This window comes from Bos grunniens, chromosome 12 (assembly GCF_055505025.1).
Source record: "Bos grunniens cultivar Pamir isolate PY7600 chromosome 12, Bosgru_T2T1.0, whole genome shotgun sequence".
In the NCBI taxonomy this organism is placed as follows: domain Eukaryota; kingdom Metazoa; phylum Chordata; class Mammalia; order Artiodactyla; family Bovidae; genus Bos; species Bos grunniens.
Window position 1 is genome coordinate 78015260 of NC_141176.1, and position 25205 is coordinate 78040464.

Consider the following 25205-nt stretch of genomic DNA (forward strand, 5'->3'; position numbering starts at 1 on the left):
CAATGTTGAGTTTTAAGCCAATGTTTCTACTCTCCTCTTTCACTTTCATCAAGAGGATCTTTAGTTCTTCTTCACTTTCTGCCATAAGGGTTGTGCCATCTCCGTATCTGAGGTTATTGATATTTCTCCTGGCAATCATGATTCCAGCTTGTGCTTCATCCAGTCCAGCATTTCACATGTTATACTCATCATATAAGTTAAATAAGCAGCATGACAATATAAAACCTTGATGTACTCCTTTCCCTATTTGAAACCAGTCTGCTGTTTCATGTCCAGTTCTAACTGTTGCTTCTTGAGCAGCATACAGATTTCTTAGGAGGCAGGTAAGGTGGTCTGGTATTCCCATCTCTTTCAGAATTTTCCACAGTTTATCATGATCCACACAGTAAAAGGCTTTGGTGTTGTCAGTAAAGCAGATGCTTTTCTGGAACTCTCTTGCTTTTTCTGCGATCCAACAGATGTTGGCAATTTGATCTCTAGTTCCTCTGCCTTTTCGAAAACCAGCTTGAATATCTGGAAGTTCACAGTTCACATACTATTGAAGCCTGGCTTGGAGAATTTTGAGCATTACTTTGGTAGCATGTGAGAAGACTGCAATTGTGCGGTAGTTTGAACATTCCTTAACATTGCCTTTCTTTGGGATTGGAATGAAAACTGACCTTTTCCTATGGCCACTGCTGCATTTTCTAAATCTGCTGGCATATTGAATGCAGCACTTTCATAGCATCATCTTCTAGCATTTGAAATAGCTCAACTGGAATTCTATCACCTCCACTAGCTTTGTTTGTAGTGATGCTTCCTAAGGACCACTTGATTTCACATTCCAGGATGTCTGGCTTTAAGTGAGTGATCACACCATTGTTTTTATCTGGATCATGAAAATCTTTTTTGTATAGTTTGTCTGTGTATGCTTCCACTTCTTTTTAATATCTTCTGCTTCTGTTAGGTCCATACCAAATGTGTCCTTTATTGTGCCCATCTTTGCATGAAATGTTCCCTTGGTATCACTAATTTTCTTCAAGAGATCTCTTGAAGAGGTCTTTACCATTCTATCGCTTTCCTCTATTTCTTTGCATTGATCACTGAGCAAGGCTTTCTTATCTCTCCTTGCTTTCCTTTGGAACTCTGCATTCAAATGGATATTATATTTCCTTTTCTCCTTTGCCTTTAGCTTCTCTTCTTTTCTCAGCTATTTGTAAGACCTCCTCAGACAACCATTTTGCCTTTTTGCATTTCTTTTTCTTGGGGATGTTCTTGATCAATGCCTCCTGTACAATGTCATGAACTTCTGTCCTTAGTTCTTCAGGTACTCTATCAGATCTAATCTTTTGAATCTATTTGTCACTTTCACTGTATAATCATAAAGGATTTGATTTAGGTCATAGCTGAATGGTCTAGGGGTTTTCCCTACTTTCTTCAATTTCAGTCTGAATTTGGCAATAAGGAATTCATGATCTGAGCCACAGTCAGCTCCCCATCTTGGTTTTGCTGATTGTATAGAACTTTTCCATCTTTGGCTGCAAAGCAAATAATCAATCTGATTTCAGTATTGACCATCTGGTGATGTCCATGTATACAGTCTTCTCTTGTGTTGTTGTGTTGTTTTATTTTACTTTATTTTATTGTTTTGGCCATGCCATGCAGCTTGTGGGATCTTAGTTTTCCTACCAGCAATTGAACCCAGGCACACAACAGTGAAAGCACCAAGTCCTGACCACTGGACCACCAGAGAATTTCCTGAATACATAATTTTTTAATTTTCCACAGAAAATACTTTAAGTCTGGAGGGCTTCACAAAAATATTTTGCAGAAAAGTTTTACCAAACTTTTCCAGGCTACATGAGTCCAGCATTATCACGATATAAAAACCAGATAAAGACATTAAAAGAAGGAAAAATTACAAACATAACTGTCTTGGGATATTAAACAACATACCAATGAACTGAATCTAGCAATATAAAAAAGATAGTACTCCACAATCTAACTTGACTGGGCAAGTCCAAAATGCTCAGGGGTGTCTGTTACAAAGGACAGACTGGAACCCTTGGGTAGGAGCTGATGCTGTTCTTCGCAAGCAGAATTTCTTTTTACTTCAGGGAAGGCTTAGTTCTTAAAGCCCTACAACTGACTGAACTGTGCCCACTGGACTATGTAGGATAATTGTCCCTACTTAAAATCAACTGATAATGAACTTCAATCACATCTACAAAATACCTACAGAGCAACACACAGGTCACTTTTTGATTGAATAACTGAGGAATGTAGTCTGGTCAAGCTGACACTTTAAAGTGGCCATTAAAAATGGAAATATTTCCCATGTATTTTCTTGAGGCTACATAATTCTGATACAAAAACCTGACAAAATATTTTAAAAAGCTAATTATAGACCAATATCCTTCATGAACAACAGATACAAAAATTCTTGACAAACTACATATAGCAATACATAAAAGCAAGGCTACATTACAACCAAGTAAACTCTATTCCAGGAATGTTAAGTTTAACTTTTTCAATCTGACAACAGATGCCTACCTACAAAATTGGAATTAGTATTATTCTTAATGAAAAAATATATTGAAAGATTTTGCCCTAAGAGTACAAGATTAACTGATCTTACCAATTCTCTTCAACACTAACTGGAAACTCCAGCCACAACAAGTCAAGAAAAGGAAATAAAAGTCATAAATATTGGAAATGAACATACAAAACTGTCATTATTAAAGCTGACGTGACCGTATATGGACAAAATCCTACAGAACTAAAAAAGAAAAACAAACAAACTACTGCCATCAACTCCAGGCAATACAAAGTTGATTCACATATAAATCAACTATATTTCTATAGACTAACAACCAGCAAGTTTATAATGGTATCAGAAAAAAGCCTTCTCTAGTGGTCCAAGTAGTTAAGAATCCATCTGCCAATGCAGGAAACACAGTTCGATCCCTAGGAAGAATCCACATGCCCAGAGCAGCTAAGTCCATGTGCCACAACTACTGAAGCCCATGTTTTTCTTTTTTCTTTTTTAACCTTACATTCTTTTAAATGTTTTTATTATTATTATTATTATTTTACTTTACAATATTGTATTGGTTTTGCCATACATCAACATGCATCCACCACAGGTGTACACATGTTCCCCATCCTGAACCCCCCTCCAACCTCCAGCCCATGTTTTTTAACAGGAAAAGCCACCAGAATGAGAAGCCCACCCATAGCAACTAGTCACCCACTCTCCCTGCAACTAAGGAAAGCCCATGAGTAGCAAAGAAGGCATAGTGCATCCAAAAATAAATAAGTAATTTTAAAAACAATCTGATAATACCATGAATAAATTTAACCAGAGAAGTGTAAGATGTCTATACTAAAAATTACAACATATTTCTAAAATTAAAAAAGACCTAAATAAGCAGAGAAAGATACATATTCATAATTGCAGATCCAATATTGTTAAAACTCAGACTTCTCAAATAACCTATAGCTAAAAGGAAATATTGATAAAATTTTCAGCAGGCTTTTATTTAAAAGCAAATTGGAAGGCTTCTAAAATTTATACATAACAGTAAAGGATCCAGAATGACCAAATTAACCTTGATGAAGAAGTACAAAGTTAGACAATTTAAACTATGGGTTTCATCTCTTATTAAAATGTACAGTAATTAAGAATGCAGTATTGGCATAAGGATCTAAATATTGGTATAAACTGCAACTTTTGAGGAACAAAATAAATTATACAGATGCCGATTTCCTTAATTCAATGCATAAAAGTCTTTAACAAATGTGTGAAGAATAATTGGAAAAAATAAACTTCAACCACTAATTACTCTTTCACATTCAAAAAATAGTGCAAGATGCATCAATATCTAAAAAGGCAGAACATAGAAAAGTATCTTCACACTCCTAAGGATGTGCAAAGGTTTCTTAGGATACAAAAACATCAACTACAAAAGAAAAGAAAAAAATGGTAAACATTAGACTTCATCAAAATTAAACCCTGATCTCTACTAAGGATATAAATGGCAAGCCACTGACTGGAAGAAAATATCCACAAAGCACTAGTATTACATATATATTAAAAATAAACATCCCTAAGGGTGATTTGAGGAAGCGGTTGGGGAAGGGATCAACACCCACAGAGATCTCAAAATGACAAAGTCATTGTTCAGTGGGAGAGGCTGGAATACTTGCTACACACTTTCCCTGACATCTCCACACAATGAAATGTAAGTGTCAGTGGTGCTGAGACAAGTAAAGGCTGCAAAAGCGAGTGACCCATAATCACCTATTACACTGAGTCTCAGGCTTCGTTCTCAATACCCAGATGCACTGGCCTGTTCTTCTGCGTTCCCCTCTCTGGAAAGAAATGACTGAGGACACCTCCTTCACATCTTCTTTTTCTTGGGCATTTTCACTTCATAAAACTGCAGTCAGTGTTCTATGTGTGCTGAGGAGGTAATGACACAGACCCTCGTGGTCTCACCACTGGTTGCTCAAGAGGCCTCAGAATAAGCCCTTTGTGTCCACGGAAGGATGTGAAGAGTCAGTTGAGCTCTGCCAAGCTGCTGATTTTTTTTTTTTCCTGAATGAGGGGTGTGTGGGAAATAAGCATTTTACAACTTAGTTTTCCTCAATAAATTACAGTATTTTGCTGAGAGCAGCTGTGTGCAGGTTCACACACTCAGAACAGTCCCAAACATTTTTTTGAAAACTAAAATGCCTAGACTTAAAATGCCTAGGTTTAGGCATTTTAACTTCCACATCTCACCTTCAATTTCACTTGTTTAGCAATAGGAAGACTCCTTGGAGACGATGATTTCAATGACAAGAATTGTAGATAATTGAGATCCTTATTCAGTGCTATTTGGGACTTTGGCAAATTGTATGAAAATTACATTGCTCTGAAATAATTAATGCTCAGTGGTCTGTCTTGAAAACAACTGATTTTTATTCTGTGAGTCTACTGAAGAAAGCATCCACTAAACTCTTTAAGGATTACAAACCTAGAATCTGTGTGATACAAACTCATGAGATGATATTTATGGGCCTGGAAACTGTCTCTGAAAATAACTTTAATGCAGCATAATGCCATTTTGCCAAAGGCAAAAGGAGACGAGGGCAGCAGAGAATGAGATGGCTGATGGCATCACCTATTCAATGGACTTGAATTTGGTCAAACTCCTGGAGATAGTGATGGACAGGAAGGTCTGGTGTGCTGCAGTCTATGGGGTGGCAAAGGGTCAGACATGACTTAGCGACTGAACAACAACAAATGCCACTGTCATCAGACTATTTCTCTTACCTAAAACACACGTGGCATTTTTAAAATTAGGTATCCATTACTTAGTGTTCAACATGCATTTAGATGTTATGCGAAAAATAATATTAAAATGTCTTCATTTTTATCTGCCCAACAAACCTTAGGAAGCAGGTATTATTTTCTCCATTTTACAGAAAGGAGAGTGTGGCTTTGTGGGGCAGAGGTGGTAAGAGGGAGAGCTGGGACGGGGGCTTGGAAAGGGAGACTGCAGGGCTCTGCACTACCACAATTTAAAGCTGTTGACATCATGAATGATTATCAGGTGCAATCACACCACATAAGTTGATTTTTTATGCTGCTTTACTTCATCCTTTGAAATAGTGAGCAGCTCCAATTTTCCCAACAACTCTAACGTGACTGAACGGGAAACCTATCTGGTAGCTGTCAGTGTACAGGATGGTGCACAAACTCATGATCGCCCCCTGTTGGGAGGCGGTCTCTGAGTTACATCGTCTTAGTGGATGGATTGTCCTGCAGGGTGGGACCACTACACAGAATTCAGGCTTTTCATTAGCCACATTTGGTATCACTATTACAAAATATTAAATAAATTATCTGAGATTCCATTTATGAAATTAGAAGGAATTAGATGAGGAAAAGAAGTAATACATACTTTAGAAGTAAATATATACTTGAAGTAATAAAAATAAAAATGATCAAGAATTTTCCAAGGTTTAGCAAATACACCAAGGATGATCAGAACCATCAAAAATGAGTTTGAACACAGTTGGCTCTAAACAAAAGTGAACAACACCATTGCAAGCCTTTCCCTTCCCCCCTCTCAGCTGGTGACAGACAGAAAGACTGGGTTCCACACAGGAACTCTGCTGCTACCAGCACCTCATGCCCCACCATCCACAGCAGCCTTTTCCTCTCATTTGGGATCAAAGGTCACCTCCTAGAAGCTCTGGCTGCCCCTGGACTAGGTTCCCTAACTGCCTCCAGCCCCCACATTTAGTTTTCCTTCCAAGACTTCCTCCACAGAGCTCCCACAATTAGGATTCCAAAGTCATCAAGGGGTGAGTCTCTGAACGTCCTCCTTCCCTGGGGGACTGGAAGGACAATGTCTGGCCCATAGGACAGGGCTTCGTGCCTGACTCACCCCTGTACCTCATGGCCTCAACTCTAATCCCTGTTTGTTTAAGGAAAGAGGGAAGAGAGGGAAAAAACCACCCACCATTGCTCATACTCCCCTCCCAGAAACTAAAATCTCAAACAACCAGCAACATCTCCTCAGACCCTACATCCAGATGGGCCTCTCTTCTGATTAATTCAAACTCCTTCCAGGAGTAGCCTGTCTTCACCTCAACTCCCTCCACACCTCCTGGATTTGCAGCCCTTTGCTCTCTAACTCTTCCCATCTGAAACCTGCTCCGCAGGACACCAGACACCTCCTGATTCCAAATCAATCAACAAGTTTCCGTGGACTCACCTTCTCGTTTGCACTAAACAGACCTGTCTTCCTTGGGTCTCCACTGTATCTCCTCCTCTCATCCTTGCTGTTCATTATGTGTCTTCTGTACTTCCCTGCTCTCTCTGCTTCTCTTTGAATATCAAGCCTTCCCTAAGCTTCTGATTTTGGCTCCTAAAATGCTTCCCTCTCTCTTGGCAATATTATCCATCTTCAGAGATTTAACTACTTGCTCAGTGAAGAATACATAAGCTCCATGCTCATCCCAGGCCTCTCTATCAAAGAGCAGACTCTTACTTCTAATGAACTACAGGATGCCTCCACCAAACTTCAAGATAATTGAACTACAAGTGGTAGAGGAGGGAATGGAAATCAGCTGGACTAGAATTTTCTTTCCTCTTTAATGAGAATATTTCCTACTGAAATCAGGTAGCATCTATCCCTGTCCCTCTATATGCCATGCAAAAATATGTGACAAATTTTGATTATGAGGACTAACAAACCATATGCTAAGCACACAGTAGAAACCCAACCTTGGCCTAGCTTACTGTAGCAAAGAAACAGAACCTTTCACAAAATCCTTTCAAAGGAATTCACAATCACTGTCAAAACATGACACTATTTTCAGGGAAAAATTGTTTCCAGGGATAAATTATGTAGCTAAACCCAGAAGGGCACATTTATAAAATAAGTTTGCAGAAGAAAAGAAAACAATCAGACATCTTCGCAGGAAAAGCCCTCTGCCTCCGAGTCTCAGCTTAGTTCTCACTGGTAACAGTGGAAGTCTTGCCCACTGGCTGTGCTGTCTGTAGGACACTGTTGCACTGTTCATTGCTGCATTTCTGTGTGCAGCTTTGGACACATGTATTTCATTTCCAAAATTAACACTTGGAAAGAAAAAGTAAATTCCCCACAGGCTTAATCACTGATAAGTAGACGGAATAACAGAAAAAAAAGAAAAAAACACTCCATAAAAGCAACAATACTGAATGTGACAATGAGAGCTGAGATGACCTAACATCATTCCTTAGACTCTCAAGTTCACAGACAAACAGGCTGGGTAGAAGGTATTTCTGTAAGTCTTTCTCTCTTTTCTTTTTTAAGACACCTTAGAAGGAAATGGCAACCCACTCCAGTATTCTTGCCTGGAGAATCCCAGGTATGGGGGAGCCTGGTGGGCTCCGTATGGGGTCGCACAGAGTCGGACACAACTGAAGCAACTTAGCAGCAGCTTAGCAAGACAGAGTAATCAGTTTATGAAAAGCAAAACTGCCTACAAAACCAAAAAACATTTTGTGAGATGACTTTGGTCCCGTAATCAAACTACTGGTTTAAAGGCTTTGTATCTTCAATAAGCACTCTCTATTGTCCTTTTTGGACTTCCCATGTGGCTCAGTGGTAAGAATCTACCTGCAATGAAGGAGACGCCAGAGACACAAGCTTGATCTCTGGGTCAGGAATATCCCCTGGACAAGGAAATGGCAACCCACTCTAGTATTCTTGCCTGAGAAATCCCACTGATGGAGGAACCTGGTAAGCTGCAGTCTATGCGGTCACAAAAGAGCTGTACACAACTTAGTGACTAAACAACAACATTGTCCTTGTTAAAGTATTATTCTCACCTTATTTTTACCCAATCTTTGCTTTGTAATAACCACACATGGCTTTATCCAAATTAAATGCTGCACTAAATATTTGTCCTCTGTGGTAATACAAAGCATAGTGCTTGTGCTCAGTTGTGTATGACTCTTGCAGCCCCCTGGACTATAGTCTGCCAGGCTCCTCTATCTGTGGAATTTTCTAGGCAAGAATACTGAAGTGGATCACCATTCCCTTCTCTAGGACATCTTCTAACTCAGGGATCAAATCCATATCTCTTGCATCTCCTGCATTGGCAGGTGAATTCTTTACCACTAAGCCAGCTGGGAAGCCCAATACAAAGCATAATTTAGTTAATCTAGGCTATCTTTCCATGAGAGGTGATTATTTCTATATTATGAAATGTGCTCACAGTAAAGGGAATCCACGCCAGACACCTGGAAGGCAGAGGAGAACCACTTAACCAGCATGCTGCTGTTCAGACCAACCTTGACATGACTGTGTAGCCACTCCTGCCCCAGGTGTCTCTCCTGTTAACTCAGCCTCTCAATCACACCTGCACCTTTCTCTCACAAACATGACCTTTACTGAAGAAAGCAGGATGCATTGCCAGGCTGAAAGACCATCCTTAGCCCCTGTGAGAAGGCCTTGAGAAACAGGCACTCTGCTATTCCCTGTGAAAACTCTGACAGGACTATTACGTTACCTGGATGAAATCTTGAAATATCAGAGGCAGCAAGTCATCCATATGCCCAATGTCTTTGGAGAAACAATTTAAAATTCTTCCTGAAAGAACAGGATATGAAAAATATCATTTCCTCAGATAGAAGCTTTAAGAGAAACAATTCATGAACAAATCAAAACAATAATTTTGAAGAATATATATTTAGGGAATTCCTTGGTGGTACAGTGTCTCCAGTGCAGGGGACATGTGTTCAATCCCTGGTCCAGGAAGATTCCACATGCCGCAGAACAATTAAGCCTGTGCACCACAACTACTGAAGCCTATGTGCCTAGAGCCTGAGCTCTGCAACATAAAAAATGACCATAGTGTGAAGCCCAGGCACTGCAATAAGGAGTAACCCTTGCTCGCTGTAACTAGAGAAAGCCCACATGCAGCAACAAAGACCCAATGCAACTAAAAATAAATCAATAAATCTTAAAAAAAAAAATAAAGTACATGTATTAAGTACTTTCTGGAGAAGGAAATGGAAACCCACTCCATTTTTCTTGCCTGGAGAATTCCCATGGACAGCAGAGCTGGCAGGCCAGTCCATGGGGTCATGAAGAGTTGGATACAACTGAGTGACTAAGAACCATTAAATATTTAATGTATTGGGCTTCCCTAGGGGCTCAGTGCTAAAGAATCTGCCTGCCAATGCAGGAGACATAAGAGACAGGGGTTCAATCCCAAGGTCAGGTAGATCCCCTGGAGGAAGAAATGTCAACTCACTCCAGTATTCTTTCCTGGGAAATCCCATGGACAGAGTAGCCTGGCAGGCTACAGTTCATAGGACTACAAAAGAGTCAGACATGACTAGCGGTAAAACAAGAATAAATTTAATATATTACAAATTCATATGAAATAAGCCAATGTCAGTGGTAAAAAGAAAGACAAAATAGGATGATACCTAAAGAGAAACAAAAATACCACCAAATGGCAGTGGGTGGGGAATTGAAATTGAGCCCTGATTTTTAAAAGAATGGGGGAATCTTGTGGCAGTATCTGGAAGGGTTGGTGGATTTGAGAATTTCCCTCCCCTTAGATCCATCCCATCTAAGACTCACTCCAAGAGCTAAATTGGCAAACAAACAGTTGCAAAATACCTAAGTTAATCCTAACTGTCACACCAATTTGGCTTTAATTATCAAGATTAGTTTCCCCAAGTAATACTCTTTAAATCAACAAAATTATAACCTCTCTGTAACTTCTTTTTTCCCTCCAGATGGCTCACAGCACCTCACATTTTGGGAAATTAGGGATTGTGGCCATTTCCCAGTTGTGAGTTTACTAGTCAGGTAATAAGTCATTATTTTCAGAGGAGTACTGGGTGTGAAAAGCACAGACTTGTGAATAAGCATCTAAGAAGACCAACGGGATGTAGACAGGAAAACAGAAAAATTACTAAATGATTAAGATTGATTTTATTTCCCTTCTCAGAATCCACAATAATAGTATATCCTTAAGGCTGCAGAATAAAATATGGGAATTTCTGGTAAATATCTGGTATAAATTAAAAATGTCACTTGTCACATCAGTAAACAAAGGATGCTGCAGCCACCCCTGAAAGGGTGCTCCCTGGGGAGACTCAGGATAAGAAAGAACAGGACACTGGTCCCAGACAGGGGAGGTGCACATCAAAGGAACTATAACAGGGAGGAGCCAATTTTGACTCCATGCTGGATCTGTTTCTTTGACCATTGCTATTCATTGCTTTGGTCAAAGAACCCTGCCCCTCTGAATGAAGGTTAAAGTGGCTTTTTTTCAGCTCACAGGGAGACAATCTGACTCTCACCAACTGTGAATGGATGCAGAAAAGACAAAATGAACAAATACCCTCTTATTGTACAAGATAAATGGCCTTTTGACATTATTTCCTTGCCTCCTCTCCTCTCTGTTCTATAAAAGAACCAGGCATCCAGACCCAAATAAGATGGTTATTTTGACACATTAGTCTACCATCTTCTCAGTCTGCCAGGTTTCCAAATAAAGTCATTATTCTTTGCCTTAACACATTGTCTGTAAGACTTACCAGCCTTGTGAGGCGAGCAGAGTGAGCTTAAACTTGGTAACAAGTAATACCTCTGTGTGGTTTTCTCTTCATGCCATCATATATCACAAACAAAGTCCACCATAAACAATCTATTACAAATTCTACTTTTGAAAATAAACACAGGGAAGAGTTCAGTATAATACACTGCTAAAAGAGTAAAAAACCAATGCCCCTAAACCTTTGAGCCTATCTTTGCAGTACTTATTTGCGCTTCTATTTTCTTGAAGCAATGAAGTTCTGATGATAGATGCAGGAGGGGAAGACAAGATACACACTGTGTATGCCTGCTCCTCTTGGATTAGTGACCTTAAAGATTTAAACTTTGTTCCAAATCCTTGAATAATAAATCAGAATCTGGAGATGCCTACAGGTCATCGAGATCCTGGTTAAAAATGGTCTCAAACTCAGTCCCACTCGATGCTCCCAAAATTACAACTGTAGTTTTCATATTAACAGGAAAAGTAGAGCAACATCATAGCCATAATAGCAAAGACTCTTCCAATCACTTTCTCACTCCAGCTTCATAATAAGATGAAATCTGTGTGTGCCTCTGCAGTTTGCCATCTTGTATTCCTCATAATGCCTGAACTAAAAAACATGTGTTTTAAAAGTTGACTTAAAACTCAATTCATAAAACTAAGATCATGGCATCTGGTCCTGCCACTTCATGGCAAAGAGATAGGGAAACAATGGAAACAGTGACAGACTATTTTGGGGGCTCCCAAAATCACTTAAGATGGTGACTAAAGCCATGAAATTAAAAGATGATTGCTCCTTGGAAGAAAATCTATGACCAACCTAGACAGCATATTAAAAAGCAGAGACATCACTTTGCCAACAAAGGCCCATCAGGTCAAAGATATGGTTTTTCCAGTGGTCATGTGTGGCTACTATACATGGACTATAAAGAAAGCTGAGCACCTAAGATTGATGCTTTTGAACTGTGGTGTTGGAGAAGACTCTTGAGAGTCCCCTGGACTGCAAGGAGATCTAACAAGTTCATCCTAAAGGAAATCAGTTCTGAATATTCAGGAAGGGCTGATGCTGAAGCTGAAACTCCAATACTTTGGCCACCTGATACAGAGAACTGACTCATTGGAAAAGACCCTGATGCTGGGAAAGACTGAAAGTGGGAGGAGAAGGGGATGACAGAGGATTAGATGGTTGGATGGCATCACTGACTCGATGGACATGTATTTGAGTAAGCTCTGGGAGTTGGGCAGGGAAGCTGGACAGGGAAGCCTGGCACACTGCAGTCGATGGGGTCTCAAAGAGTTGGATATGACTGAGCGACTGAACTGAACTGTTGAATAAATCTGTACAAGATGCTGCCTTAAACAGTCTTATTTAATCCTCACAACAGCCTTGTGAAACAGGAAGGGCAGCAGTCATTCCCATTTCACAGGAGAGACGTTCCCAGACACCATGTCGACATCCTCATTGAGGTTCACTGGGCACTGAGCCTGTCCTAAGTGTTGTGAATGTATTAACCTACTTAATGCCCACAACATCAAGATACTGGTAAGTGTATGAACAATATCTTCATTTTATAGGTAAGAAAATTGAGATACAGAGAAATTAAATAACTAGCATATAAGTATTAATATAACTATAATTGGCTATTACTATTAGTAACTAGCACTTGGAGAAGGCAATGGCACCCCACTCCAGTATTCTTGCCTGGAGAATCCCAGGGACAGAGGAGCCTAGTGGGCTGCCGTCTATGGGGTCGCACAGAGTCGGACACGACTGAAGCAACTTAGCAGCAGCAGCAGCATTAGTAACTAGCACTAGGACCGTACCCAGGAATTTGGCTCCTGAGTCCATACTTATAAGTATGACAACACCCTGCCTGGAGATTTTCCTGCCCAGTAGTATCTACCTACTTTGGCCTTGATCGCACAGCTAGTTGATGGCCAGGCCAAGGCTACTGTCCTCCCTCCAGTCACATCCCTGCCTCATCAGGCCCTGCCAATATTGACCTGCAAAAACAAAGCCACCCTGGGCCTCAGCACAAGTCTAAGCAACTGAACAGAGTAGGCATGTACTCTGATCAACTAATTCTTCATAGGAACCCAGGTCAAGAGGCTACCTTCCAAACAAAGCAAGACAGATCAAAGGCCTCAGGGTGGAGGAAGCAACCACTGGGAAACCTTCAGGGACACTCTTACTTAATACTGAAGTCCACCTGCTACATACCACAAGCCATCTTTAACGTAACCACAAGTCCATTGTAAAACTAGAGTTCGTTTTATTGAAGAGTATTGTTTACATTTCACTGATCTTGTATTTTAATTAATTTTACATTACCATTTAGGTAAAACTCAAAATATGAGCACATATCAGAGCTCTGTGGTCCCAGAAATGGATGGACAATGAAAGAGAGAAACATACAGCCTGTCTTCTGTACAGACATTCCTGGAAGAAGGTATTTCCTAGTTAGCTTACCACTATGTAACACAGCCAATGTTTCAAAACTAGTCAAAAACATATTTCAACACGTTTTCATCATATGTTGGATGTTTCATATGCCACATAACAAATGGACTCCTAAACATTCATGTACTTTTACAGGTATGAATAAATTGGAATAAAAGCTTATATGCTCCTCTATTCACATTTTCTCTGGTAGGAAAAATTACCAATGAAGCTTTTTGTAGAAAATGAATAAACAGACACAGTGATTTTCTTCCAAGCATCTCTTCAATTTTCAAATATGAAAATGTAATCAGGCACTAAATGTGTTAACAAGACATATTCACTAAGAAACTTGAGTATCTGACTTACCTATTGGATTTCTATGGAAGAACAATACTGGAGCTCTTAAAATGGTCTCCAACATTTTGTTGTGCAAAGTTAGTGAAGAATTAACAAGGATGTAGAATATCAACAGAGACTTTGTGATGCCAAAAAGGACAGTAGACACAGTTAACCCTGAAATAAAGAAACATCACTCAGCAAAAGATCTCCATCTTATCCTCAATCATGCTAGAGCACAGCAGGCAGTTTAAAAAGATACTATGTATTTCATTCTATAAGTAAAAATTGTATAGATATTTACATATATAGAATACAAAATACAAAACATATATATATATAAATATATAAAGTAGATTCTGTAAGAGTTTAATGCTTTATTGTAAAGTAATTAAACTCCAATTAAAATAAATAGATTTATATTAAAAAAAGAAAAATAAAAAAGTCATTGTTTTCCTCTCAATAAATAGAAACAACATGGGGGAAAAATGTGTAAACTGCAGTTTTATTTTAGGCTTGCCTAATTCAATTACAAGTTCTAATAAAACTGAAAATAAAGATAATTATACAAGTAGCTAATCTTCTTTTCTCCACATTTCAAATCTCATTATTTACAACATGTCCCATAATCTAAAAGTAAGGTATGCTTTGGTGAAAGTGAACATATTAGGTGCTCAGTCCTGTCATATTCTTTGCAAGTCCACGGACTGTAGACCCCAGGTTTCTCTATCCATGGAATTCTCCAGGCAATTCTATATCCATGGAATACTCCAGGCAAGAATACTGGAATAGGTTGCCATTCCCTTCTCCAATGCTTTGCTACTAGCACATGAATTAACAGGGAAAAGAAGAAATGATCTATCATTTCCTTGTAATTTACAAGGAAATTTACTACAAATGTGTGGATCACAATAAACTGTGGAAAATTCTGAAAGAGATGGGAATACCAGAGCACCTGACCTGCTTCTTGAGAAACCTATATGCAGGTCAGGAAGCAACAGTTAGAACTGGACATGGAACAACAGACTGGTTCCAAATAGGAAAAGGAGTACATCAAGGCTGTATATTGTCACCCTGCTTATTTAACTTATATGCAGAGTACATCATGAGAAACGCTGTGCTGGAAGAAGCACAAGCTGGAATCAAGATTGCCGGGAGAAATATCAATAACCTGAAATATGCAGATGATACCACCCTTGTGGCAGAAAGTGAAGAGGAACTAAAAAGCCTCTTGATGAAAGTGAAAGAGGAGATTGAAAAAGTTGGCTTAAAGCTCAATACTCAGAAAACGAAGATCATGGCATCTGGTCCCATCACTTCCTGGCAAATAAATGGGGAAACAGTAGCAGACATTATTTTTGGGGGCTCCAAAATCACTGCAGATGGTGACTGAAGCCATGAAATTAAAAGACGCTTACTCCTTGGAAGAAAAGTTATGACCAATCTAGATAGCATATTGAAAAGCAGAGACATTACTTTGACAACAAAGGTCCATATAGCCAAAGCTATGGTTTTTCTAGTGGTCATGTATGGATGTGAGAGTTGGATTGTGAAGAAAGCTGAGTGCCAAAGAATTGATGCTTTTGAACTGCGGTGTTGGAGAAGACTCTTGAGAGTCCCTTGGACTGCAAGGAGATCCAACCAGTCCATTCTAAAGGAGATCAGCCCTGGGTTTTCTTTGGAAGGAATGATGCTAAAGCTGAAATTCCACCTCATACTTTGGCCACCTCATGTGAAGAGCTGACTCATTGGAAAAGGCTCTGATGCTGGTAGGGATTGGGAGCAGGAAGAAAAGGGAACAACAGAGGATGAGACGGCTGGATGGCATCACTGACTTGATGGACATTAATTTGAGTGAACTCTGGGAGTTGGTGATGGACAGGGAGGCCTGGTGTGCTGCGATTCATGGGGTTGCAAAGAGTCAAACACGACTGAGCGACTGAACTGATCTGAACTGAAAGTAGCTTTTTAAGAACCTACTGTGTAGCACAGGGAGCTCTACTTAATGCTCTGTGGCAACCTAAATGGGAAGGAAATCCAAAGAGACGATACATGTTCAACTAGTTCACTTGGCTGTACCATAGAAACTAACACAACATTGGAAAGCAACTATAATAAAAATTAAAATACTAAAAATAAAGTAGCTACTTCTATTCCCATGTAGCTATAAAGAGTGTGAAAAGACCATATTAAGTTTCAAGTGGATAATCTCTTAAATAATTGAACTGCAAGAAACTACAAAATTTATATTGACATGAGATAATCTAAACAAGATGATCTAACCTCTCACTATTTTATAGAACCCCAAAGCATTTGTAAATAACTATAATCATTTAAATTTATGTCCTCAGTTCAGTTCAGTTCAGTCACTCAGGCGTATCCGACTCTTTGCGACCCCATGAATCGCAGGACGCCAGGCCTCCCTGTCCATCACCAACTCCCGGAGTTCACTCAGACTCACGTCCATCAAGTCAGTGATGCCATCCAGCCATCTCATCCTCTATTGTCCCCTTCTCCTCCTGCCCCCAATCCCTCCTAGCATCAGAGTCTTTTCCAATGAGTCAACTCTTCGCATGAGGTGGCCAAAGTACTGGAGTTTCAGATTTAGCATCATTACTTTCAAAGAAATCCCAGGGCTGATCTCCTTCAGAATGGACTGGTTGGATCTCCTTGCAGTCCAAGGGACTCTCAAGAGTCTTCTCCAACACCACAGTTCAAAAGTATCAGTTCTTCGGCTCTCAGCCCTCTTCACAATCCAACTCTCTCACATCCATACATGAGCACTAGAAAAACCATAGCCTTGACTAGATGGACCTTTGTTGACAAAGTAATGTCTCTGCTTTTGAATATGCTATCTAGGTTGGTCATAACTTTCCTTCCAAGGAGTAAGCGTCTTTTAATTTCATGGCTGCAGTCACCATCTGCAGTGATTTTGGAGCCCAATAAATAAAGTCTGACACTGTTTCCACTGTTTCCCCATCTATTTCCCATGAAGTGATGGGACCAGATGCCATGATCTTCGTTTTCTGAATGTTGAGTTTTAAGCCAACTTTTTCACTCTGAACTTTCACTTTTATCAAGAGGTTTTGTAGTTCCTCTTCACTTTGTGCCATAAGGGTGGTGTCGTCTGCATATCTGAGGTTATTGATATTTTTCCCGGCAATCTTGATTCCAGCTTGTGCTTCTTCCAGCACAGCGTTTCTCATGATGTACTCTGCATATAAGTTAAATAAGCAGGGTGACAATATACAGCCTTGACGTACTCCTTTTCCTATTTGGAACCAGTCTGTTGTTCCATGTCCAGTTCTAACTATTGCTTCCTGACCTGCATACAAATTTCTCAAGAGGCAGGTCAGGTGGTCTTATCATGACATAAATCAGTACTATACATACAAAAATTAAAAGAGCCCTCCAAACACCTCTTCAACTCACAATGCTATATAGAGAGGGGATAATTTTGGCAATATATATTCCATCATGTATGTTTTTCAATTCAGCTGCCACATCAGTGTTATGTATACCTGTGGCAGATTCATTTTGATATTTGGCAAAACTAATATAATTATGTAAAGTTTAAAAATAAAATAAAATTTAAAAAAAAAAAAAACAGAGAAAAAAAAAAAAGCCAGAGTTTATTTAGATGGAATTGGAATAACTGAACCACAGGGTGGGGATACATTTCTAATCCCCTTGGTCATTCTTATAAGGATATAAGATTTAGCAAAAGCAACTATTAGAATAGACAATAGCTACGTATTTCTAGTGGCTGATTTTCTCAATATGCAATCCTGGTTTAACTACCAAAATCCAGTATGGAGCAAATTAAGAGTCTTCATTCAACCTCTTTTCTTTTGGTAGATCTTTAAAATAATTATTCTTATTAATTCACAGAGTAAATGTGATTCAGACACTTCATTTGTTAAGACATTACTGAATGTCTTACATTGCTCACACAGACTCATTGTAATACACACCTTAAATGCTTGTATTATAGAGCAGATGACTCAACTTTACCTGAATAAACTCCTAAGTACCAGTTCAGAACGAACACTATAAATTCATCTTCTTTTACTAATACCCCAGAATACAGGTCACTTTGTACATTCGCCCTATGGAACAGGAAATAAAAAATATTACACTATAGATACACTTAGAATTTACATAAATATCACAAACAATTACCTCAATTCAAGAAATGCATTTTATGCTGAAAAGTGTTTCCCAGCCCACAAGGCCCTGTGTATGTCTCCATCTAAAAATTTGAATCACGATTTTCAGTTTTCAAAAGTATCTGTGAAGACAGACTTAGAAAATGAACTTTTAGTTGCTGAGGGGAAGAATAGTTAGAGAGTTTGGATGGTCATGCACACACTTCTATATATAAAACAGGTAACCAACAAGGGCTTACTGTACAGCACATGGAACTCTGCCCAACGTTACATGGCAGCCTGGATGGGAGGGAAGTTTGGGGGAGAATGGATACTTGTATATGTATGGCTGCATCCCTTCGCTGCTCAAATGAAACTATCACAATATTGTTGATTTGCCATAGCCCAGTACAATATTAAAAGTTCCAAAAAAAAAATTGTCTGTGAAGAAGCTGCTGAAGGGCGGGACATGGGGAGAGACCACAGGGGGATCACACACCACCTGCAGGAACTTTCATTTTTCTTCAGGGAACCTACGTGAGGGTCAGAAGAGGAGGCTGATCTAGCCCCATCTCTCCCATGACTCTGTGGGAAAGTGAGGCTTTGTGTAGATTTCACAGTACTTTGGGTCAGACCAGGAATCACTCACCAGAATGCAAGCCACCAATCCTGCAGGACATAGGCAACCTGGAGCAGGAAACAGCAGTCACTCACACACTGACATCACTGAGCCTCACACCCCGCTTACTAGGATGGGGGACAGAAAAGCTCCAGAATATGGAGACGGTCCTTCCGGCTCAGGTCTGTGCCAAGCCCCATGCCCCAGATGATCACAGGTCAGGGGAGGGCATCTTATGAGTTAATATCCTTAAAAGAAACCCCCTTTTCCCTAGAAGACATTGCTCCCCAAATATAATGTACTTCAATGTATATCCAAGTGGACTGCAAAAGGCAGTAATAACAGTACAAATGTTGGGATTTTGCAAAGCAAAAAGCTTGACAGGTACAGTGATGGTCAGTTCCGGTGTCAGCTTGGCTGGGCCAGTCTCCAGTGATTCAACCAAACACCCATCCAGATGTTGCCATGAAGGTATTTTGTGGATGATGCTTCATCCGTCATCAGAACTTCAGTAGAGGAGATCACCCTCCACACTGCAGTGGCCTCGTCCAGTCAAAGGCCTGAAGAGCAAAACCTGAGGCTTCCTGGAGGAGGAAGAAATTCTGCCTCAAGACAGCAGGGTCAGCTCCTGCCTGAGGTTCCAGCCTAAAGGCCTGCCTTGCTGATTTCACATTCACCAAGCTAGATCCCACAATTGCATGAGCCAAGTTTTTGAGATAAATCTCCTAATACACATATTTAAAAATAATTCTAAAGTACAGTATAAGTAGTACGTAAAAACTGAGTGCACAAACCAAAATAAACACCCTTACGTACCTGAGCTGCGATGTTTACTAGAATAAGGAAGATGATGACAAGCCAGTCAGCACCACCTGTCAATTAATTCTTATAGGTCTTAAAACCAACTTTTCCTTCCAAGTGGTCCTCTAGAGGTAGTGTAACCTGTATATTCTCAGACTGGAAGGGGAAAAATGGCAGTGAGAGATGAAATTTTAAATAATGAACCCCAAATTTCAAGAGTTCAACAATGTCCTCCACTGCAAAGCTTTGGGAAACAGACACATTTCATACACTGTTAGGAGTGCAGGATGGTCCATCTCCTATGGAGAAGGGTGTGGGAATATCTGGCCAAATCACATACGCTTTTACCCCTGGACCCAGCCATCCCACTCGTAGGAATCTATGAGAAATAATCAAAGGTCAGTCACATGAGGTTATTAACAGTTGGGTGGCTTTGCTTAAAATAGATCATGACTCTGGCACACAACAAAATCAATTAATGTATAAATGCAGAAACTTGCTCTAAAATAACATAAAAAATGATATGGAGATAATGTATCCCTCTAGATGACTGTGTCATTCAATGATAGAAACATACTTGGGGTTCAAAATATTAGCCAAATTCAGTAAACTGAGTTCAAAGAGAGAGTTGGAGTAATATGAGTTTGGACAGCACATTGCAAGCATATGATCTGAATCTATTTGGTTCCTAAGTTTCAGAGAGTGATTCCTGAGTTTAGAAAGTGAACAGCTAATCTGAATACTTATCAGGATCATTCAAGGCTCCTGGGCTTGGATATTGAGGGTTTGGTTATCAAGGGAATATGTTAAGGGAGATCTAGTGCATTTCAGCATTTCTGTCTGGAGGACTTAGAATGCATTATAGAGTCACAGAAGGCTAGGATGCTCTTGCCTCTATCCTGGCCACTGGGATTCAAGGTTGATAAGATGTGGTTCTCAGTCTTGAAAGGTAAGAAAGGAGGACAGGAACTAACACTGAAGTGTGTACCAGGTGTCAGGTCCTTGCACACATTACCTCTGGCCTATCACAAACCATCTGACACCAAGGCAAAATACTACATCAGTCACATGCAGTTGCTAGAGTATTCCAACACATAGGAAAAGTAGCTGATTTAACGTGGCAACAGCAGGACTCAGTCTAAGGGGGTCTTCACATTAAGCCCTTGAATGCATAAGGGAAGCTGGGGGCCACCAGCATGAATAGGATGTAACTAGGGTAAACTGATGAGTTCTCAATCAGTGTGAGTCACATAAAACCAGAAATTCATAGCAATACACCCGCTTCTGGTTTCCATAAGATTCTCCATCCTACACCCAAAGGGGAACCCCAAGCAGGCTTGCTTCCCTCATGCTCTTCTAACTCTACCAATTCCATGGAACAAGACTTTGGGAACGTTAGGGTCTACTTTGGGACAAATGAAGATGCCATGAGCAGAGCAGACTGAAGGTCCATGAGACCACCAAGAGCACACAGACCCGGGCACACTGCAGAAAGAGAAACTCACTTCTTGGTCTTCTGGAGCCGCATCTTTCAATGAGGGTCTGGGAGATTGGAGAGACTGAACCAAAGACTCAGAGATCACAGTAGGAGTTCCTGGAACTGCAGATGGTTCAGACTGCTCATTGCCCTTCTCAAAAAGGGAAAAAATATCTACCCTGGATTTCAGGAACTCAGAGTAAGTTCCTCTTTCCACCATTTTGCCCTAAAATTAAAAAGTTGAGAAGAATTAATTTATATTTGATAATATTAAACCAACCTAAATACTAATAAAAAAAGTTATATGGTTTTAAATTATGATTTTTGAAAAAAAAAAAAAAAAGATCCCTGGGTCTAGAATTCTTGTTGAGAAATCTAGTTCAGTCAACTCAGTACAGAACTGAGCTTTGCATTCTCTGCCAAACCCTGTCCCTATGGTAGGTGCTGAGGGATATGAAAGAAATGTGTCCTCATGTGTCAAAAATGGAGGCCATTGACATGACTACCCTGGGCATTTGGGGAAGGAAGAAGTACAGAGGTTGATGGGAGAATCAGCACAGTCTTCTTAGACAGCATGGAAATTGACAGAAGCCTCATGTGACAATTCCAGGAAAGAAATTTATACTTAGTCCAGAGGTGGGCACAAGCACATCTGCATACAGGTAAGAGTCTCTCATGAAATCTTCACTGACCACTGTCACTGTCACACTATCATGTGCTTGGCTGGGATAATAGGAACCAGCCCCAGACAGCAAACCCATGAGAGGCCTCTCCTTGGTCTACAACTGCCCCCACACACTCAGCAAATTCCCAACTGAAAATTCAATATTCCACCTGATAAAGTAATTAAACAAGGAGGCCATTGGGCTGGGGTGGCTCTAAGGCCTTGGCAGTCTGTGCCCACAAACCAAAACCTAAGCCAGAATCAATGCACTCAGATCCGAGAAAAAACTTAGGACCAACCAACCACAAGCAGCCAACTAGGCTTCCCCAAATCAGGCAACTGCTTAAGCTACAGCCAATCAAATCATTTTCTTTGAACACATGTGACACATCCTTGCACAGTTTCCCTCCCTTACAAAGTCATATAAAATGATGTACAGATGTTTCACTATCTTCTGACTGCATGAAACCAGATTCAGCTGATTCACTCAGTAGCAAATAAAACATCAGGGGAAAAAAAACTCAGAATGCAAAACACATCAAATGAGAGCAGCTGTGGTTAAGGCAGCTCAGGTGGAGGATCCGGCCAGGACCCTCACTGGACCCCTCTCACCCTCTGCCCTGAGGGGGTCCGCTGGGAGAAATGTAGGGAAGCCTTTGGGTACCATCAGATACTGCAGAACTAGAAAATTATGCAGGATATATTGTGTCTTGTTCCACTTGGGAGGCAAAATTCACACACCTCTTTAATGAAATCACCACTCACCACATCAAATCAGTAATATGCATGATGAAATGACTGGTGGTACAAAGACAGCAATTTCACTCAACAGTCAAGCCCTGACAATTCTGGGTGATGAAGGGATAGCCATCTGCTCTGAAGAGAGGGACCCGACAGTGAGGATAGACCCCAAATCAGGCAGGGGTGCTCACCAGTGGCCAAATAGTTGTTTTCTTAGTACTAAAACTGGGGGTAGTATCCTCAAAAGAAGAAATAAGGGGACCCCAAAACATCTAGAGATGGGCAAAATAGGTTATACTCCTGCCCACTGATCCTGTGCTCATAACACTATGAACATTGGAGTTTACACACTAGAATCACCCACTCTGCACATGATATCAACTGCTCTCGAGCTTGAGAACCCTTAGCCTCCCCCCATTCCTAGAGGAGTGGAGAAGGGCTGACACAGGGAACTGCTCCTAGAGAGGCAGGGGTTCTGTATCTTGATAATCTTTCTTGCAGCAGAGATTCTTTTCAGAAGTCAGGGATCTGACCAAGGGCCTGTGGAGCAGTCAGAGGTTAACGATAGAGGTGATGAGACCCAGAGGCAAACAAGCCAAAGAGTGAAGCATCGAACGACCACCAAGTCTGAACACTTCTCACTAATCTCCACCCCACCACCAGCCATGCTAGGAGCTGTGGACTGGATGGTGCCCCCTCCTCAAAAAGATGTGCTCAAACATGACACCTGTGAACATGACCTTATTTGGATACAGGGTCATTGCAGATGTAATCAAGTTCAGATGAGGTCACACTGGAGCAAGGTGACCCTAAAACCAGTAAGACTGATGTCACTATGAGAACAGAAGAGACCCAGACTGACACAGGGACAACGGCCATGTGACATCAGAGGCAGAGACCACAGCGCTGAAGCTGGAAGCCAAGGAACACCAAGTAAGGCCCGTGAACATCAGAGGCTGATCCTTCCCTGGAGCCTTCAGGGGGAGCACAGCCCTGCCAGCACCTGGATTTGGGACCCATAGCCTCCAGAAGAGGGAGATGATAGACTCCTGCTGTCACCTAGCTTATGGTGCTGTGATATGGCAGCTCTAGAAACTGAATCTCTAGCCTGAGCCCACACTTCTGTCATCTCAGCTTTACTAAGACTCCTAACTGCTTCTTCTGTCACCCCTCCAGTGACCATCAGAGAAATCTCTTAACTCCCACATCAGATGACATCCCTCCTCTGCTCTGGACCGTCCGATGGCTTCCATCCCACAACCACCCATTGCCCACTGCTCGGAGACCAGCTCCCTCCCATCCCCCTGTTCACTCTCAGACACGCTGGTCTTCCTGCCGTTCCTCCAACCTGCCATGTCAACTCCTTTTTGGACCCTCTGCCTCAGACCCCCTCCCCCTGGTGACTGTGTGGCCACCACCTTCATGTCACTCAGACCCCGTGAGGCACCAGCTCCTCAGGGAGGCCAGAATGTCACCTTCTTTGTCACATCCTCCCCATAAGAACAGGAGCCCCATGAAGGCAGGGCCTTGTCCTCCTGCCACACAGGTTCCCACACATATTGGAGACATAGAGACCTGGGCAGGGAGACCAGCAACTGGAGACACCAGCAGAGAAGACGTCTCTGACCCGGGTGCTCAGCTACCCAACCTCACTTCTGGTGTTAATGGAAGATGCTCTTCTGGCAAATTATGTATGACAATGACCTGGATACCAACAGATCTTAGAATCTCTCATTTCTAAGTGATATACTTTGACTTAAGTCATGGAAGAGGAAAGTAAAAAGTTCTAAATAAAGTTGCAGCATTATCCTTAACAAAATTCATTAGAATAGTGATGATTCAATAACCCTGTGGTTGCACTTTTATACACTTTAGGGTTTATGTGGCTTAGAGTCTAATAGTGACATTTCTATAGGGCTTTAGGTTCATCCTCCAAGGCATGAACACCAGCTCTGGGAAGAAGGGGGCAAAAAACTGAGGGAGAAGAGGGCATTTACCATGAACCCAAGGAGAGTGACCTGCAGGGAGGTCTGTCCTTCAACACACCTGAGTGCTAGCAATTCCATGGATTTCTAGAAATTACTTACATCTTTCAATATCAGAATCTGACTTGCATATTTTAGGTACTGCAACTGATGAGTGACTAAGATTGTGATCTTCCCCTTCAAGGCCTGACGAACACACCTACAAAGGTAAAAGGCACAGTAAGCAAAAGCACATTAATGGAGTGCCTCAAACTGAAAACCTATACTTTGAAAACAGTGAGACAAAGACCACGCAGCAGTGAAAGATCTTTAGTTTAAATATCAAATCAATAATAAAAATTAAATAAACATAAATCAATTAATCCAAATAGGTACTTAAATTTATCAGCAGCAAATTTGAATCTAGTGCTATTAAAAATTCTTAAAACCAGTCTACTGAAGGAGGCAAAAACAGCCAAGTTTTTTCCTCTAAAACTCAGTTTAACAATTATTTACATGTTTCATAAAGGAGAACAACTGAGTAATACTGAGATCTCAAAACTTGACTAAACTAAAACACTATTTTATTGCTATTCGGGAATGAGAAGAGGGGTCCATGTCATTTAAAAATGTGTACATTCTTTGCTTTCTAGGTGATTATTTATAATTAATGATATAAATATTCACAACAAAAAATTAATAGATTCTTGGTCATCTTTGCCAGAGTGCATTTGCTAGACACGTGTTCCTAAAGAATATCAGATAGAAAATGAATGCCAGCAGGGCCTCCATCAGTCACTACAGCATTCCCAGTTCCATCCAGGAAGCAAGTCTTCTTTCTTTTGGAGTTAACACCTTCCACATACGAAAGTAAAAAAACAGAATCCAAATGGCCCAAATCACAGTGGAAATCACCCAATGGCTCAGAGCACC

At 40.7% G+C, this 25205-nt stretch overlaps 1 protein-coding gene across 1 annotated transcript in view; it reads right to left on the bottom strand.

The window, feature by feature from the left end:
- LOC147361945 (ATP-binding cassette sub-family C member 4-like) overlaps nt 1–25205 on the bottom strand; it is a 165716-nt gene that overhangs the window by 77629 nt on the left and 62882 nt on the right. Inside the window, 7 exon segments of the mRNA XM_086330257.1 lie at nt 9034–9113; nt 13889–14035; nt 17873–17967; nt 18656–18693; nt 19442–19582; nt 20932–21129; nt 24396–24492. Of these exon segments, the coding sequence (XP_086186383.1) occupies nt 9034–9113; nt 13889–14035; nt 17873–17967; nt 18656–18693; nt 19442–19582; nt 20932–21129; nt 24396–24492 (796 nt within the window).